This window comes from Canis aureus, chromosome 8 (assembly GCF_053574225.1).
Source record: "Canis aureus isolate CA01 chromosome 8, VMU_Caureus_v.1.0, whole genome shotgun sequence".
Classification (NCBI taxonomy): Eukaryota; Metazoa; Chordata; class Mammalia; order Carnivora; family Canidae; genus Canis; species Canis aureus.
In genome coordinates, this window is record NC_135618.1 from 61,805,990 (window position 1) to 61,824,232 (window position 18,243).

The 18,243-nt window shown below is 49.0% G+C and overlaps 1 protein-coding gene and 1 long non-coding RNA gene across 20 annotated transcripts in view; one reads left to right on the forward strand and one right to left on the reverse strand.

Moving 5' to 3' along the window:
• The window catches only part of SUN1 (Sad1 and UNC84 domain containing 1), a 51,449-nt gene extending 34,460 nt beyond the window's left edge, over nucleotides 1-16,989 (forward strand). For 15 of the 18 annotated variants that reach the window (XM_077907447.1, XM_077907451.1, XM_077907452.1 and 12 more), the window contains 10 exons: nucleotides 443-679; nucleotides 2,867-2,953; nucleotides 4,096-4,139; nucleotides 5,496-5,635; nucleotides 7,083-7,333; nucleotides 7,842-7,926; nucleotides 10,545-10,660; nucleotides 13,401-13,568; nucleotides 14,896-14,988; nucleotides 15,358-16,989. In XM_077907447.1, coding sequence (XP_077763573.1) covers nucleotides 443-679; nucleotides 2,867-2,953; nucleotides 4,096-4,139; nucleotides 5,496-5,635; nucleotides 7,083-7,333; nucleotides 7,842-7,926; nucleotides 10,545-10,660; nucleotides 13,401-13,568; nucleotides 14,896-14,988; nucleotides 15,358-15,471 — 1,335 coding nt within the window. In that variant the 3' untranslated portion in view covers nucleotides 15,472-16,989. Of the gene's footprint in view, nucleotides 1-442; nucleotides 680-2,866; nucleotides 2,954-4,095; nucleotides 4,140-5,495; nucleotides 5,636-7,082; nucleotides 7,334-7,841; nucleotides 7,927-9,426; nucleotides 9,606-10,544; nucleotides 10,661-10,837; nucleotides 11,197-13,400; nucleotides 13,569-14,895; nucleotides 14,989-15,357 lie in introns of those variants that run through there. The other 3 variants (XM_077907461.1, XM_077907458.1, XM_077907462.1) reach the window with 3 other exon arrangements.
• Nucleotides 5,679-18,089, reverse strand: LOC144319417 (uncharacterized). Of its 2 annotated transcripts, none has more exons than XR_013385226.1 (3): nucleotides 17,894-18,089; nucleotides 10,833-11,856; nucleotides 5,679-6,741 (listed from the first exon to the last, which is right to left on the reverse strand). It is a non-coding gene; the product is annotated as an uncharacterized LOC144319417 (long non-coding RNA). The 2 variants fall into 2 exon arrangements; XR_013385225.1 differs by having other exon boundaries at nucleotides 5,679-6,744.
• Between the last annotated feature and the right edge of the window lie 154 nt (nucleotides 18,090-18,243).

An 18,243-nucleotide genomic window follows, 5' to 3' on the forward strand; every position in this document is an offset into this window, starting at 1 on the left:
CTGGGTGGTTCAGTGGTTGAGCATCTGCCTTTGGCTTAGATCATGATCCTCCGGTCCTGGGATCAAGTCCCACATTGGGCTCCCTGCAGGGAGCCTGCTTCTCCTTCTACTTACGTCTCTGCCTCTCTCTGTGTGTCTCATGAATAAATAAATAAAATCTTTTTTAAAAAAAAAGAAAGAAAGAAAAAAGTAAGTAGGCAATACTTTCAGAAAATATAGAAAGTAAGAAGAAAAGACAAGCCCCCTATAGTCGGCCCCATAAAGAAAATCCCTGATGACAGACATCATCCTGTCCTGTCCTTTAGCATGTCTGCACACATTGTGGGGTACTTTCTGCTGTGATACCCTGTTTTGTGTCTTTGATTGAAACTGCATTAAGGTTATTTGATGCCAGGCTTAATTTTTCATTTGTGCTGCTGTTGGAATTCCCTCCCTGTTGCAGGATGGTGAGGCTTTCCACGAGCATCGGATGAGCGAGGTAGAAAGGCAGATGACCTCGCTGTCTGGACAGTGTCACAGCCATGAAGAGAAGCTCAGAGAACTGGCCACTGTACTTCAGACACTGCAGGCACGGGTGGACCAGATGGATGGTGATGGCGAGGCGACGCTGTCCTTGGTTCAGCGTGTGGTAGGGCAGCATTTAAAGGAAATTAGTGCCGATGGGCTGTCGGACTCTCAGGTAATGCTAAGGAGTTCTCAGGTGTTTGTTTTCTTTTTGGGGACGAAGAAAGGAGACGCGCTGCTGTGACAAGGGGTTGTGCTTTTCAGGTGTTGGGAGTAGGGTGCTGAGTGCCAGGATGGTTTCCTGGTTCTCGTTCAAGACCAGGAGCCAGCAGAGTCTGCACCTGGCTGGGGGGTGGGGGTCAGGAGCAGTGGATGTCGGGGGTAGAGTTGCTGTGGGTGACCTGGTGCCCTGTCTGCATGTTGTTCCTGACCTGCACGTTACTTTGAGAATGGATTAAACGTAATTCAGTGCAGTTTCACTGTCAGCTGGGGTTTGCTTTGCATTTCGCACTTGATGTCCCTCGTTGATTCCTCAGTCTGCTTATTTTCAGTTTCTCGAGCATAAAATTGAGATGATTTCAGTCAGATCCAGTTGACACAGTTAAGCAGTAGTTATGATTGGTGTGTTCTTAGTAGCCATTTAACAGCTTTGTTGGATGGAAGGAGTGAATGGAACTTCACTGGTTGTTTGTGGATGGGGGAGCAGTGGGGAGGCTTGATGCTCATCCATCTCATGGGAGAAGCTGTTTTGAAAAACAAAACAGGACTGTTCTTGGTGGCAGATCATGAAACCTGTCCCTATAGGCAGGACGTTTCCTGGGTGAGCGTAGAGCCATGACAGGAAGCACATGTTGTTTTGAAGGAGTGTTTCTTAACAGAGGCAGCCGGAAATACTGTCATCACCACAGGGATGGGGTGACCATGACGTCCTGGAACAGGCAAACAGAAGTGGTGAGCTGGCATCCTTTAGTTATGTTTATTTCTTTCTCTTGTAGAGAAGAGATGACAGTTCAAAGGAAAGCAGTGAAGCCTCAATTTGTGTTAGTGTTCTCTAAACCATCACATCGTATGCAGTCTGGGCTCACTTAAAATTAAGGTTCTAAATTAGATGAGCTAAGTATAGATTTATCCTTTTCTTCCTCCATACTCCAGTATTTACCTGTACGCAGGTGTGGCCGTGATGCTGATCCTGACACAGGACCATCCTAGGCTTGCTTCTGAAGTGGCCCCACACTCATCTTACAGTTGTGGTCACCTGGTGCTCCCCTCATGCTCCTGGCGAATGTGTTGCACGTGTGTGCTGTGCTGTTGCACATGCCACCAGCTGCATGTGGCAGTGTGAGATTAGCGTCTCAGCTGGGCTGGCCGCATTGTGGGTGCTCAGTGGCACATGTAGCCATGGCTGCTGCAGCAGGCAGCCAAGAGAGCGGACCTTCTGATTGTGGCGTGGAGTTAGGTGGCAGGTGGAGACAGTGAGAGTCTTGGCAGTGAGGATGCTCACGGCTGGTTAGTGAGTGGCTGCCCTTTCTATGACAGCAACCCGGGTTCATCTTTCCAGTTGACCTTTGTCCCTGTGTTTCTGTTACTCTTATTTTTAACCTTACTTTTATGTAAACTTTTGTGAACCATTGTGGTTGTAATTTGGAAGAGATATAGAGCCTAAGTAACAAATGGAACCTCCAATAATGAAAGTTCCAAGTGAACTCTCGGTGTCCATATCTCCTGGCCTGGATCTCAGTAACTGGACGCACAGTGCTCGTCCCTGCTGTCTGTGTGTGTGGTTGGCAGGGATCTTTCGACTTCGCTGGGGACTGTATCCGACAATATGCATGTAGTTTTATCTTCTCAGAATCCTGAACAACTTTGTTGGGTGTAGGTTGAGCAAACTACAGGTTTTCAGCAGTTTCCTTGCTTCCCTGATGGGTTTGTCATGCTTTCCTCACAAGCCAGAGGGTAACGTGTGTGGTGTCATTAAGTCACTTCAGTCAGCTGGTACACGTGAGGCAGTGGGGTGCACTAGTCAGGCCAGGCCCAGTATTGAGTTGGGTGTCGCAGCACAGCAAGTGCATGTGAGTGCAGTGAGCGGTCCAGTGTGCCTTTGCTCGTAGCCCCGTTCTCCCTCAACAGGGAGCCGTCCCTGGGGGTGTCTCCTGGTGAGCATAGGTCTATGACCTCTCAGGTTACAGGTCTCCTGGTGAGCATAGGTCTATGACCTCTCAGGTTACAGGTGGACGTACAGACATTGAGGAGCCACCCCCCCAGGACACCAGACCAGGCTACGACCAGGTGGTCTTGGGTTTGGGGTTCTGTGTAGGAGCATCTTCCAGGTCTTTCTTAACTTGCACGTATGTTCCTTTCCAAGACTGACACCGTGACTTTCCGTCAAGAGCACGAATTGCGCCTCTCAAACCTAGAAGACATTCTTGGAAAGCTGACGCAGACGTCTGAGGTATGCACCTCGACCTTTCCTCAGCTAGAGTACCTGCGTCCATCCACCCGCGTCCGTCTGGGTGCCCACAGTCAGCCTGTGAGGAAAAATCTTTCTGACTGTTGCCTCTTGCCCCTGGAACTCATTTTACTGCTTCTGTGTTTCACAAGTGTGTCTGCCTTTCAGACTCTGGGGTGTCTTTTCGGGGGGGGCCTGAGCCCATTTCTCCTTGAGGTCACAATCTCTCCCCTGAGTTACTTTGTCTGTTGAGCAAGAATCTTTGACAGACAACATTAATTTTCTCGTGGAAAAGCTATGATTATCAGGTATTGGTGAAGCCAAGGGGGGGAGGCTGGGATGTTTGTCCAGATCTGAGCCTCAGAGACTATGGTATGCTCCATTGCGGAGTCACCGAGCACGTGGGATGCTGCGGCCCTGGAGGTCCTACACGTGGAATCAGGTGTGTTCTGGTCACCTGGTGTGAACTCAGAATCTATGGTACAGGATGGGGGCCACATAGAAGGAAGCAAGAGGCCAGGAGAGTAGGCCTTGCTCTGCTTTGTGCTGGGGGGGTTCTGACCTTATTCAGCTGGAGTTTGAACTGATGAGGCTTCCCGATGCGGTGTGATAGCATCAGCCCCCTGTCTCTGAATGGACATGTTGATGAGTCCCATCTCCATGGATGGTTCTCTCCTTCCCTGTTGAAAAATGACTTTTTGGAGGTGCTGGCAAGGTTCTGCTTCTTGGCTTGGGTGCTGGTGACAGGAGCTGCTTATTTTGAAAATCATCAGCTGTTTCTGTGTGATTTCTGCTCCTCAGAGTATATATTGTATATCTTTTAAAAGTTTACTTTGAGGGGCGCCTGGCTGGCTCAGTTGGAAAAGCATGGGACTCTTGATCTCGGGGTCATGGGTGCAAGCCCCATATTGGGTGTAGAGATGAATTAAAAAACAAAATCTTAAAAAAAAATGAGTGGTATAATCTTTTTTAAAAAGTTTACTTTGAAAAGATCCCTCTACTGCCAACCAGCAGGCAGGTCTGGAAGAAAAATCACAGATAAATACATGTAGTTCAATAGAAATATGGTGTCAACGAGATGTGTGATTTATGAAATGTTAGTGTCTAACTCCTGTATTGAAACAGTTCTCTCTCGTCCTTTTTAGGCTATCCAGAAGGAATTAGAACAGACCAAGCTGAGAACAGCCAGGTAGGATAATTTTCAAATGAATTAATACTTTGTCTTACGTGTTTTTGTATAACATGGAATGCAGCAGTCATTAATCAGGGGACACTGTGCACCGCCGGTTACTGCTTTCTGGTAGAAACCCTCCCAGCGGTGTCTTTCTGGGTGGCCCTTGGTGCCACCTGAGGACAGAGAGACTCCCTGCCAGGGAGTGCTGGGAACTGAGCCGGAACCCTGGCACGGGTGGACCTCTGTGCCTGGCTCTCAGTGTCCCACCCGCGTGTTCAGCTCTGTGCCACCCTGATTTGTTTGGCCATCCACACAGCCCTACCCCTGAGCCGTTTCCTGGGGGTGTGTTGTGTGGGCAGCTTCTCTCTGGCACCTTCATCCATGGACTCAGATTCTCCTGGAAGTGCGGACTTTCCCGTTCCCCCCTACACTCTAGCTGCCCTTTTTTTTTTTTTTTTCCCCCACAGCCCTAATTTTATCTTCACGGGCTCTCTGCACACCCCTCCCACGTGCATCTCGGTGGGACTCCTGTGGCTCTGCTGGGGGCTGGTGGGGGAGGACAACCAGATACCAGACATTGAGCTTTCACGTCGTACCTCCTGTCTCTGGCTCCTATGTACCTTATAGATCTGTTTCAGATTCCGTATGTCCTTCCCAAAGGATGGATTTGAGTGTTTATACATTTTACTCCCTTTCAGATCCTTTATTTCCATAAAAAGATGTGTTGATATGCCAGTGGATGAATCCTAAATCCTAAAAGATTTATCCTGGAGTCTGTTTTTTTGAGAAATGAATCGTCTTACCAACTACACCTGCCTATAAACAAATATAGTATTGCAACGTTTTACCTTTTAATGTACAATCTCCATATAAAAATAGAATTGTTAAACTCTGAAGCCATACATTTTTAATACCTATTCCATTGGCTTGAAAGTTTCATGTTCAATGTTATGGTGATTATTGATAAATATTCTCATTTCTGAAATCTTTTTGTAGTTTTGGGATAGACACAGATTTTTAATGATTTATTTAAAAGATACAGGTTTTAAATACTAAATGGTTTTGAGAGCTTTCTCCTAGCACTGAAAGGGAGCCACTGGCCGTAGCATGTGTTGGACAGCCTGCTTGGGCCCTTGGGCATGTGTGTGTGTGCACACATGTGAACTGTTGATATGCATAAGGTCTCTTTGGGATTTTGACTTGAGGCTGACAGTACATTTCTGTGTTACGGGGACAGGGCGAGGTGTGTATACTATTGGCCATGGTGGCCCTGGTTCCTCCTACACATGAGTGTTACTCGTGTTTGGTTTAAGCCTATATGGCTGATGACACCTGACTTCTTTCCCCACCCTCCTTCCCTGGACCTGGCAGTGGAGCTGAGGAAGAGCAGCGCCTCCTCTCTGTGGTTAAGCATCTGGAAGAGGAGCTGGGTCATCTGAAATCAGAACTGTCCAGTTGGCAGCATTTGAAAACCAGCTGTGAGGAGGTTGATACCATACATGGGAAGGCAAGTTGTATGATGTTTTATCACAAAAAGGAAAAGAACACTTCAGCTGAAGTGTTAGGTTTATTAAGTTAATTTTAACTTTCTTTAGAATCTTTATTTTTCTATATTTGAAGTTTTTAAGCATTTAAAATAAAATAGTTAATACTCAGTTCTCCTGGAATTTCCTATAATACATTCACACTCAGGCCTGCTTCTTCCTACACTTCATGTGCATGTGGCTGCATGCCAACACATACTCGGGGGTGGGCCGTTTTGTGTTTTCAGCATAGTAGATTCACATTGCACTCTGCATCTCTGCTTCACCTTGCCACATATCAGGGATGTTTTGTCGGGCCCAGGCATCTGTACGCAAGACAGGGAGTCCACATATTTATAGCTGCATGAACATGAATAAACAAACATTTGAATGGCAAAAGTCATTGTAAGGCAAAGGCGGACAGTAGATTGGGAAAAAGTATTTATGATACAGATGATAAAATTATGTCTACCCTGCAAAGAGATTCTAAAGTTGCCAGGAAAAGAGACAATGGGAATGTGGACAAAGCACCTAAGCCAGTCACTCAGTAGCACTGATTGGGTTTGCGTGAAGGAGGAAGGGAGGATAGTTGCTTCCGTGCTGACCTCGGGAGACTGGCTTCCTGGTGGCTGACAGCACTGTGAATATCTACAATCTGGTCAGGGGAATGTCTTGGGATATTTACCAGTTATGAAGATGCACACTTTTTGAAACTAGCGCCACACTCTTGGGACTTCCCCAACAGAAGTGAAAGCTCTGGACAGACAGGCATGTAGAGGGCATGCTGAGTGTTGGAGGGTTAGCGCTGGAGGGGCCGAGGGGCTGGAGGCAGCAGCTCACCGAGTGGCAGGGTACTGGTGCTGTGGGATGCCACAGAGATCTGTGTGTGGCCAAGCTGGGCCTTCCTGCATTTCTCTTTTGCATCTCTCTCTGCCCCTTTCTTTATAAAGCAAGAAGATGGGGTGTGTAGACATAATGCACAAGGGCATTTCTGTCATACATATGGTAACACTTCAGTTGGTGCACCAATCCCTAAGCAGGCTGAGTTTGAAGACCGTCCTCCTCCATCTCCGCACCTGACTCAGTTTAAATGTCTGCTGAAAAAAAAAAATAAAAATAAATAAATAAATAAATAAAATAAATGTCTGCTGAGGGGCATGCGCAGGCTGACGAAGCGGATGGAGTACTGTCTCCTTGGTTCTCTGGGTGCGCATTGAGCTTTTCTGTTCCTGTTCTCTGTAATATATTCCAGCATTTTTGGAGAGGTTTCCAAATTCCATGTGAAGGGAGAGAATTGTCACGTTTACATTATGGATTTTTGAGAAGTTTTGTGATCATTTTGAGGTGTTAAGGTGACACAGGTGAAGCATTGGATGATTTCGTTAGAACAGTACTACAGTAACTTCATGTTCTGCTTGTGAATGGTTCTAGGTAGACGCCCAAGTCCGAGAAACTGTCAAACTCATGTTCTCCGATGGGGAGCAGGGTGGTTCTCTCAAATGGCTGCTACAGACAGTTTCTTCTCAGTTCGTGAGCAGAGATGACCTGCAGGTTTTATTACGGGATTTGGAGCTGCAGATCCTGAAGAACATTACGCACTACATTTCTGTGACAAAGCAGGTCCCAGATTCTGAAACTGTAGTATCTGCAGCAAACGAGGCAGGGATTTCCGGAATTACAGAAGCGGTAAGCACACAATGAGAAATGTTGGCAGTGTGTCAGTGCGTGTCGTGATGGTGCTGGTGACTGAGCTGCCAGATACAGTCTTATGGTGCTTGGTGCAGCCTAGGGTGCAGAGATGGTGTGATTGCTGCTGTATGCTGCCGGGGGGCCCTCTCGGTCCCAAAGTTCCCATCCACCTGGGTGGCCACACACCTTGTGAAATCACGCACATTTCCCAGGAATATGGCACCAAGCTTCCATCCCAAACTCTAGTTCTTGCTTTGTCCACATTCTGTGGAACCCATGGATTCTCTGGCTCCTGGTTGTCGAGACTCTGTGCCCAGGTGACAGGGCAGCACCATCCCACAGCCATGTGACAGCCCCTGCAGTGCGATATAGGACTGAACACTCCCAAGCCTGTTATCTCCAAATACAGTGAACTGAAAATGTGTCCTTGATAGAAATGTCTGGCCTTCATTTCTCCATTAATGCTGAGTTTCATCTCCCCACTTCTGCACTTGGCAATGTCCAGCAAGCACGTGTCATTGTGAACAACGCCTTGAAGCTGTATTCCCAGGATAAGACTGGCATGGTGGACTTTGCTCTGGAGTCCGGTGGTAAGTAAATGGCTCTGGTTACTGAATACAGTGGTCACCTGTTGACCAGCTGCTGCCTGTTCCACTTCCCAATAGTCTAGAACCTGCTAGAACTTGTAAAAGCTGAGAAAGAGCATCATTCTAGGTACACCCCTCATGCTCTTGCCTTAGGGTATGATCGGTTCTCCCATAGAAGGGTTGGGTTCTCCCATAGAAGGGCTGGTGGCTCACACATCACTTGGCATAAGCCCATGTAATGATGGACATCAGCAGCATCCCAATTTGGGGGCATTTGAGTAGCCTTTGGGTTTTTCTAGCTATATCAGAATTTACTGCCACAGAAACATTGGCAGTAAACATTTGATTGTTTATGATCCTGTGTGTGTAGAAGTGCCGTGACTAACTAGAGCAGTAGTTTTCCACCTGTTCCCCAGAGCTCTCAGTGGCATGAACATGTGTCCTCTAGGCCTTTAGTGAGCGGTGTGGGTCCATGCCTGCTGCAGGTGGCTGCCCCAACCCTGTGGGAGCGTTCCCTCCGTGGGGCAGCCAGGTGACAGCTTGTGATAGCTAGCTAGCCATGGGAATGGCTCCCTCCTGATGGGGCTGCTGCTTCCATTCCTCAGAGAAGGGAAGGGAAATGTGGCTTGTTAAGTCAGGGAAGTGCTGCACGAGCTCGGGACCTGGGTCCTCTGGGCCATGTGTGTTTGAGCCATCAGAACGGTGGCCTAGTGAAGCCTTGTGGTCCACACGTTTCTGTCACCTACCCCCTTGGTGATGTTGGGGATGGCACCCCCGGAGCAAGCACAGGAATGTTTCTGTGGGGAAATGGGTGAATGTCTGTACTATACAAAAGCGGTGACATCACGTCTGTTTAGGGAAGGTTATGCCACCATCTTTGTAACAAAAGATCTTGGTTTTCTGAGTTTTAAAATTTAGGACTAGCAGACCAACAGTTAGTAGACCAATATTTTGTCTCAGAAAAGGAGGTTCTTCATGCACGGCAGCCAGTGGAAGGATCAGAGGACCCTGCAGGGCTGCGGTGACTCAGTTTATGACTGAGCAATGTACATGATGCCCCTGGTCAGGAGCCCGGTCCCTGCAGGCCCCACTTGGCCCAGAGCCGCTGCTGCATGTGACAACCCCCCTACCCCCCCACCCCACCCCCCGTCATCCCAGGGTCAGCCCCGAGTCAGGAAGGCTCTTAACTGTTGTTGGCATATGTTTTGTGGAGAACAATTTTTTAGAATATTAAGTGATTTGAGTTCTACATTTTTTAAATTCAATGACTTATGAAGAAAGCATTTTCAATTCAGAGACATCAAATGCTGTCTTAACCATTTAGCTGGGTAATTGTTTTGTCAGGAGTGTAACTATTCCTTACAGACTTATATGTCATTTAGAATTTTGGTTTAGAATTTTGGTTATTTTGATGTCACTGAGCTGAAAATTCTGTCATTACTCAAGGCATTCATTCACTCTGTAAGTTTGAATATTTTTTTCTTAAAAATTTTCCATATTTAGGGGATCCCTGGGTGGCGCAGTGGTTTGGCGCCTGCCTTTGGCCCAGGGCGCGATCCTGGAGACCCGGGATCGAATCCCATGTCGGGCTCCCGGTGCATGGAGCCTGCTTCTCCCTCTGCCTGTGTCTCTGCCTCTCTCTCTCTCTGTGTGACTATCATAAATAAATAAAAATTTAAAAAAGTAAAAATATAAAAAGCCTAAGAAATTTTTTTTCCATATTTAAGGACACTTTTTTTTTTTTTTTTTTTTTTTAATGAGGATAGAATGTTTAAAAAGGTAATCCAGAGGTTCAGAAGTTCAGGTCTGATGATCACTGAGGCCAAAGTTACTTGTCATCTTGTTTAAATTCTTGGTCTACTTGCTCACAATCCGAAGAGGAGTCTTCACACAGGCCTACGGCTACATTTGTGCTGGGGCCGGGGGCTCTGGCGGGCCACCACCTCTTCCCATACAAACTTCTCAGCAGTGATTATTATTACTGTTATCATTTTGTTTTGGTTTTTGAGAATTTTTTGTTGCTTCCCACGCCTTTCTGTCTGCCCTATTTCCCATTGAGGTCCCTTTTTTTTAAATGCTTTTTTTTTTTTTTTAATGGACATAAAATTCACATAACCTAAACTTCAGCCTATTAAAGCATTATGATTTGGTGTTTTTAGTGTATTCACTCCAGAATACTTGTATTACCCTAAATAGAGTCTTAGACCTATTTGCAGACACCCCTCCATCCCCCCACCCCTGTCCCCTGAGCAGCTGTTAAGAGCATCCCATCGCTGTGGCCTATTGATAGCAGGCCCTCTCATGACACACGTGCACCTGTAAGGGAACTCCAGCGCCTGTCAAGGCCACTGCTCTTTACTTAGAAAGAGGCAGTGTTGCTAGAGTGGTGACTTGCTAGAGTGGAGATGGGGCACTGTTTTGGGAGGTCAAGCCTGTGTCCTGAAGCAGCTGCAGACTTTAACCTCAAACTTGGAAAGGGTCCACATAAGCCTGGGCTGATTTGGAAGTAGACAGTTCTCTGGATAAGTTAAAAACTTGAGAATGTTGAGTCCTTCCAGGAAGTCTCTGGTGGGTCAGAGGTGGGTGCAAGACCCTGAGGCAGCTGTGAATTCTGCTTTAAGGTGGGAGCATCCTGAGTACGCGCTGCTCTGAGACATACGAGACTAAGACTGCGCTCATCAGCCTGTTTGGGATCCCACTCTGGTACTTCTCCCAGTCCCCCCGAGTTGTGATCCAGGTGAGTCGTGATCGGGGGTCCCCTCCTCCCCTTGTGTTTCTGGGACAGAAGCCAGGGGCTGCGTTGGGGCCACTTGCTCTGGTGGCATGAAGGGTGCTGACCCAAGGGCTCAGCTCGGTGGGTTCACACAAAGCAACATCCCTGCGCCACCCAGCCCCCCTCTCCCTCTTACCCCAGCTGGCTCTCTTCTCTAGCCTGTTCTCCAGCCAGTTCGTCCATATAGCATGAGTTGCTTTTGCCATGATGTGGCCTTGGCCATGGCTGAGGACATCCCCTTGTGAGTCAGGCTGTACTTCTCGGTCTGTGAAGGGGCAGAGCAGGTGGAGGCCCCACACCAGCTGGGGCTTCAGACTCTCCACGGGCTATCCCTGGGCTGCGCAGCAGCTTGTGCGCGCCTTGTGTTACACAGTTGGTCATGGAGACTGAGGAGGAAGAATTTAAATTGCCAGTATGCTTGCTTCCCCTCAGTCCTAACGTGCTTCTTTGTATTATGACTTTTTTGAAGAAAATTAAAATGATTCCTCTTGTGTAAAACATCTCTTGATAGCTGTCTTTTTATTCAAAAACAAGAATTCACAGATTAATCTAAACATAAAATGTCAGTAAACTCGGGGATCCCTGGGTGGCTCAGCGGCTTAGCACCTGCCTTCAGCCCAGGATATGATCCTGGAGTCCCGGGATCGTGTCCCGCATCGGGCTCCTGGCCTGGAGCCTGCTTCTCCCTCTGCCTGTGTCTCTGCGCCCCCCCCCCCCCAATGTCTATCATGAATGAATAAATAAAATCTTAAAAAAAAAAAAAATGTCAGTAAACTTAAAATTTCAACGCCCGGGTGCCATCCTGGTCCTCTTGTCCTTGGCAGCTGGGCTGATGTCTGGTGCATGTGGGCGGCTTCCCTGCAATCCTAAGCACCTGCCAGGCTGTCTGCTAGGGTGCCACTGCCTCCCCTGGGCACCCGTTGGTGGCTGCTCCCAGGACCCCTCAGGCGTTGCCTTGGCTGTCAGGTGGTGCTGTTGTCAGACGGTGTAGAGGGCTTGATGCTCCTGATGTTCCCAGTAATTCCACGCTGGCCCACGGCATTGTGTCCATTACGCTATGGATCCAGTGGTCTGGAAGTAGCTGGCACTTGAGATGTTAGATGTATGTGAATGAGGGAATGCTTTGTCAGGAGAATGCCCACAGGAACTGGAGCTGTTACCTGTAATGAGATTGGAGGAATAGGTGATTGGCTAGTTAGAAGTAAAGAGAGTTTTTAAAGAATCTGGAACAGCAGACCTGGGAATGGCTCTACTTCTCTGACCCAGGGGGTCACCCAAGATAGTGTCCCCCAGGCCTCATCAAATGGTCCCACCCCGGTGGAACTCAGGCAAAGCCCGCCTCCATGGCCCGGGGTACCTGTAGTGCCCCGGCAGCACCATCTGTGGACAAAGCATGATCGGCCCAGGTCCATTTTCACAGGGCAGGCAGAAAATATGCATAAGCCAAGAACAAAGGATAAACCAACAATGAACATAAGCATAATCAAGTTGTGGGGGGATCACCATGCCCCTGACCCTTCCCCTGCTGCTCCTTCTGTGTTCTCATCAGCACAGCACATCACCTAGGCCCGTCAGGAGGTATGCTGGCTCCTGTTTTGCTATTAGAAGTCATCTCCCAACCACTATCCTTAAGCCTGTCATTTTGTATTTTTGCCAGTGTAGCTGATGGACAGCGGGAGATTGCTGGGTCAAGGGGTCGATGCCTAAGGAGCTGTGCTGGCTCTTGCCAAACGGCGCTCCCCCGCTCCCACGGCAGGCATCTTTTGGTGAGAAAGGGTAACACCCACCATTTAAATGGTGTATTCCTCTTGTTACTATGTAGGGTGGAGCATCTTTTCATGTATTTGAAGACTATTTAAATTTACTTTTTAAAAAAACAGGTTTGTCTTGTCCACGTTTGTTGAGGGTGCTGGTTGTTTTAACTGTGAGGAGGCACACGCCCGTACTGGACATGGAGCCGGCCACCCTCTGGGGTTGAAGCTACAAATGCCTTTCCCCAGTTTGTCTTTTGATTTTGCTAATGATTGTTTTTTACTGAGCAGGTTTTTTTTTTTTTTTTTCTATTTCAGTATTAGTGTTTTCTTGTTTCTGTTTTTTAAGTTTTAAATTGTCAGACACATTCTTAAGGACTTGTTCATTTACAGTTGACCCTTAACAAGGGGGAGGTTTGAGCTGAGCAGGCAGGTTTCCAGGTGTGTTTTTATAAATACAATCTGTGTTTCCTTTTCCTTTGATTTCCTTAATGTTTTCTTTTCTCTAGCTTCTTTCATTTTAATACAGCAGATGATATGCATACAAAATGTGTGTTGATCAACTTTATGTGCTCTGTACATAAAGTTGACTTTATGGCTTCTGGTCAACTATAGGCTGTTTGGGGTTAAGTTGTGAGGGGCATCAGAAGATACAGGTGGGGGATCCCTGGGTGGCGCAGCGGTTTGGCGCCTGCCTTTGGCCCAGGGCGCGATCCTGGAGACCCGGGATCGAGTCCCGCATCGGGCTCCCAGTGCGTGGAGCCTGCTTCTCCCTCTGCCTGTGTCTCTGCCTCTCTCTCTCTCTCTGTGACTATCATAAAAAAAAAAAAAAAAAAAAAAAAAAAAAAAGGAAGATACAGGTGGGATTTTCACTGTGCAGGGGAGTCAGTGCCCCAGGCCTCATGCTGTTTGAGGGTCAGATGTATTGTCGATGTTCTGTGCCTCTTCCCTAGCCTGACATACATCCAGGTAACTGCTGGGCATTCAGGGGCTCCCAGGGGTACCTGGTGGTGAGGCTGTCTATGAAGATCCGCCCAACCGCCTTCACTCTGGAGCACATACCAAAGACGCTGTCGCCCACGGGCAACATCACCAGCGCCCCCAAGGACTTCGCAGTCTATGTGAGTGTGCTGGGTTCCAGCTCCCCCGCCCCCCCGCCCCCACCAGGGCCTTCCCAAAGATGAGCCCATTGGAAGTGGTTGTGGACACCAGTTTCCTGGGGTCACTGGCTCCTGTCCGCCCTCAGCCTCCAGTGCTGTAAGCAGATCAGATTCTGAGGGGGCCACTCGAGTGCTGTCCCACACGAAGGGCAGCTTTAGAGAGCTTATTCGCTGCCACCCAGCCGTTGTAGGCCTGGAGACTTGTTTGCAGAGAGCATGTGTCCGTTTGGCCATAAAGGCAGTTGTGACACCTGTATGCTTCTGAATTGACAGAAGACTTCAATATAGAAGTTGCAAAGAGAGCACCCAGGGTGCCAGAGGGGTGGTGGAGGCCATAGGGGGTCTGGAGTGCCTTCAGGCTGCTGACCTGTTGGTGCCTGCAGGCTGCTGACCAGTTGGTGCCTGCAGGTAACCATTGCTGACCTCCCTGCACCCTCTTACTCTGATCTATGCTAACCTGAAAGGTGGAAACAGCACATTTCATCTGTATTGCTGTGCATTTTACATGCATGGGTTTTTGTGGGGTTTTTTGTTTTTTGTTTATTGTTTTTTTGTTTTTCTTCATTAATATTTTGGGATCTTAGCTTCTTTATATATGAGTTTTTTTTGTACAGAAATGTCACGTGTCCCCTACAGATGCACTTCTCAGTATTGGGCTTGATGCTGTTTGGCCACATGTGCCTGTGTCCCATTGTTGATTCCATGCATCCCACACTGAGCAGTCCTTTCCTGTGATGACACACTCCAACAGTCACCTCTATTTCCTGCTGGTGACTTCCTCCTTGTGGCGAAACACACATCAGAGTCAACCCCTGACCTGTCTTAAGCATGCATTCCCTGGATGAAGTGCATTTATATGGCTGTCCTTCACTGAATTACCTCATCTTCCCAAACCAAGGCTCTGTCCCCATTCCACGCCAGCCCCTGGCACCCCCATCTGCCCTCTGTGCCAGGCGGCCTGTTGTCCTTTCCCTGGATTCATTGGGTACCCCCAGGGTTCCACTTGGGAGCGTTGAAGGCCCCGGGGGCCCCATGGATGACAAAGGGGTCTGTGCAGTGGATAGTCTGTCCCCAGTCTCGTTAGCTTGCCAATTCTAGCAGGCTTTTCCTCACCTGTGTGACAGGAGGAAGAATACCTGCCTGGCAAGGTTGTTGTGAGTCATGTGAAGCCTTCAACAAAGGGCCTAGCATTTAACAGGCCTTCTGGAAATTACACCAGGGGGAAGCAGTCCTAGTTAACTCGGGGCCCTTCTTCCATTATTTCATGACTACATGGTTCTGGTTTCAGGGACTAGAAGATGAATACCAAGAGGAAGGGCAGCTTCTGGGACAGTTTACGTATGATCAAGAAGGGGAGTCACTCCAGATGTTTCACGTTCCAGTAAGGTTCCTTTTGTCGGAGGTGGTGGGTGGAGGTGGCAGGACACAGCCGACCTCAGCACTGCCAGGGGTACAACGTGGGCCTCCCCCTCTGAGAAAAGTCAATCTGAGCTTCCTGGCTCTTCCCGGATGAGCCTTTCTAGTTCTAGTCTATTTTGCTTTGCATACATGTGTCCTGTTCCTGAAGCTGAAGGTAAATCTATGGCTCGTGAGGAGTCCGTTTTATCTGAGCTTTGTGTCCTACAACAGACAGCAAAGGTACTGATGATTTCCAGTGTGGCTGCTTCTTGTCACATGTCAGAGTTGGAGAAGTGATTGGGCCTGGGGTGTTAACTGTGAATTAACTGTACTCTTCCCCCTTCGATTTCAGAAAAGACCTGAAGGAGCTTTCCAAATAGTGGAACTGCGGATTTTCTCCAACTGGGGCCATCCTGAATACACATGTCTCTATCGGTTCAGAGTTCATGGAGAACCCATCAAGTAAAGACTCCCCTGTCAGTTCTTGTACATTTGTATATACGAGGACAGCCTCAAACACTGGAACCCTTCCCGCACCAGGGCACCTAGGGCATTGGGGTGATGTCACCCCTCAATAAACGCTGCCCATTGCCGGTGGGAGCTGGCGCCCGGCTCGCTCTTCTGTCCACAGGAAACACTGCATGCCGAATGCCTAGCTTCCCTGAGATCTGCTGGCCACAGCCCATCTCTGGGAATCTGAACGTGCGGTTCACAAAGACATGTATGTTATTTTGGGGATTTGGTTTTGAACATAAAGCTCTTGATACTTGTATTTTCTCACCATCAGGAACAAAGTAAGCGAGGTTAGAGGTCAAAGTGTTGAAGCTTTGGTATTTAGCTTTCACTGGCCCTTCTAAAGGACTTTGGGGGCAGACCTGTTTCATCTGTTCCATCCAGCGCACATTTCTTTCAGGGAAAAACATGTCACCAAATTTCAGAGTTCTGAACTTTCTCTCCTGTTCAGCACCAGTAGTTAATATCAGTCCCAGGTGTGGAATAACGGTTTCTCTGCTGAGTTTGCTCCTTCTCAGACAGACTTTCACAGGCTCAGTATGGCTCATGTGGTCCTGAGCTGGAAGCTGGTCTGATGTAAAAGGAGGGTGGTTTGGATCTCAGCTCCGGTGAATGGAGCAGGCAGGTCTCAGCAAGGCTCTGCCCATGATGAGGGTGAGGGGGGAGACAACTCTGGACCCCAGGAGCCCAGAAATCCAATCTTGGGGTGGCATCAGGTTTGTTTTAAATTTTGCTGCGAAGTTGAACACTAATGTGCTCTCAGCCTTTCAGAATCTTAAGTCTTTACTCCACCGATGGTTCTCTGAGGAGACCATCGAGTGTGGCTCACCATTACACTGTAGGGTTATCATTTTTCTCACGGTGGCACTTTCTTCCTGGCTCTAGTTGGGATTTGCCTCTTAACTACAACTTTTGGCCATTCTCAATTCCTGAGACTTGTTTTGTTAATATTTAATATTTAGACTATTTTACTGAGCAGACTTTATAAATATTTGCAAGGCACTTAAAGTGTTACAGATGTTTTAAAAATTATTTAAGTTTTATTGGGTTAAGACCGTTCTTTCGGTGTTCTCATAAACACTGTATTTTCAGAAACAGAAAGTGATGGTGCTGACTGGAGTTTTGTGTGTACCGCACAACTGTCCTCGACTACATAAAGTAGCATTTTTTTCACTATTAGAATTGGAATTAAATAATGCCTATGCAGTTAAGTTGGATAAAATGTATACAGATGTTTCAGATATTACAAGATAAATATATAAATCAAAATTTCCTATATAAAACTAAATTTGGGAGTTGGGTGGAAATATTTTGAATATTTATTTTTAAAGATGCAAAATAGGACTTTGTGCACGGTATTTTTGTAAATGCTTTTCAAAATACTGGTCTTTGGTAGTGCTTCTTTTGCCGCCACCAAATTGATAAGATGCTATTGAAATGTTTAAATAAAGAGTTTAAATTTTTAAAAGTGCATGTGATGTTTCCAGTGAATAATAAATGGTCTATTTCTTTTCTGTTTGCCTTGTTCCTGCCCGGGAGTGTGGGGGAGGGACCGTCCCTCGTGGGGGATGGGGGGGTTCTAGATCAGCCCGTGGGTGCACGGAGCGGCCCGGGCTCTGGCCAGACCCTCCTTGCCTGGGGCACCTGTTCTGCACAGGCCACCTGACAGGAGGACGAGGCAGAGAAAACGGGGGCATCCTGAGGGTGGCCACCACTGAAGGCAGGTGTGGGACACAAGCTCATCTGGAAGCCTCCCCAGGGTTAGAAGTGCCGGAGGCGCTGCGCTGCGCTGAGCCGAGCGAGGGGCCAAAGGAGGGAGGAGCAGGGAGCGCCCCGGGTTGGGAAGGGCCCCTGGAGGCTGGTGCCTAGCTGACCGAGGATTTCCGGGGACAACCAGCATTCCTTGGTGGTTACCCTTCTGCAAACCCCTCTGCCCAGTCCATTTGTCCACCGCCGCTCAGACGACCCTTCGGTGTCTCCCTGGTTCCTTACGGACCAGCTCCTGGAGCGGGCCTGCGCTGGCACACAGGCACCGCTCCCACTGAACCGGTCCCCACGGGGCCACGTTTCTTTAAAACGACACCTGTGCAAACAGGGAACACTCCGAACTCCACACCCTGGAGCATCTGGAGAGCTGGCTGCGCCTGCAATCCAGGGAGCCTTCACAGGGCCGACGGGCTGTGCTCCCTCCCCATCCTTGGCCACTGCGCGCATCCCTGTCCCCGTCCTCGTCCCCCCGCCCTCCAGCTCCGCGCCAACAGGCGGTTCTGTGTCCAGGGGGGCCGGGGACCTGCTCGATCCCGAACAGTGACCTGTCACCGGGACTCCGACCCCTCTCTGGTTCCCAAACAGGACCCGGCTTTAGGCCCCCTCACCTCCCCTGTGCGGCCGGCGGCACAAGGCACGGAAACATGACTCCTTTCAGAATCTTGGCGTCCCAACGACCCCAACCCAGCCGGCCTGAGGCCGCGGGCCCCTCGCGCTGGGTACGCCCGCTGCAGGCAGGCAGGCAGGCAGGCAGGCCACGACGCCCCGCCGTGACGTGCCGCCGCCATTGTGGCGCCAGCTCGCCCAGCCGCGGTCACGTGCGCGCGCTCGGCCCCGCCCCGCGGTCACGTGGCGGCCCCCGGCAGGCTCCGCGCCCCCGCCCGGGTCACGTGGCCGCCCGCCGGCGCGCCCGCCTGCAGCTGCGCGCAGCTCCTCGCGGGCCGCCGTAGAGGGCGTC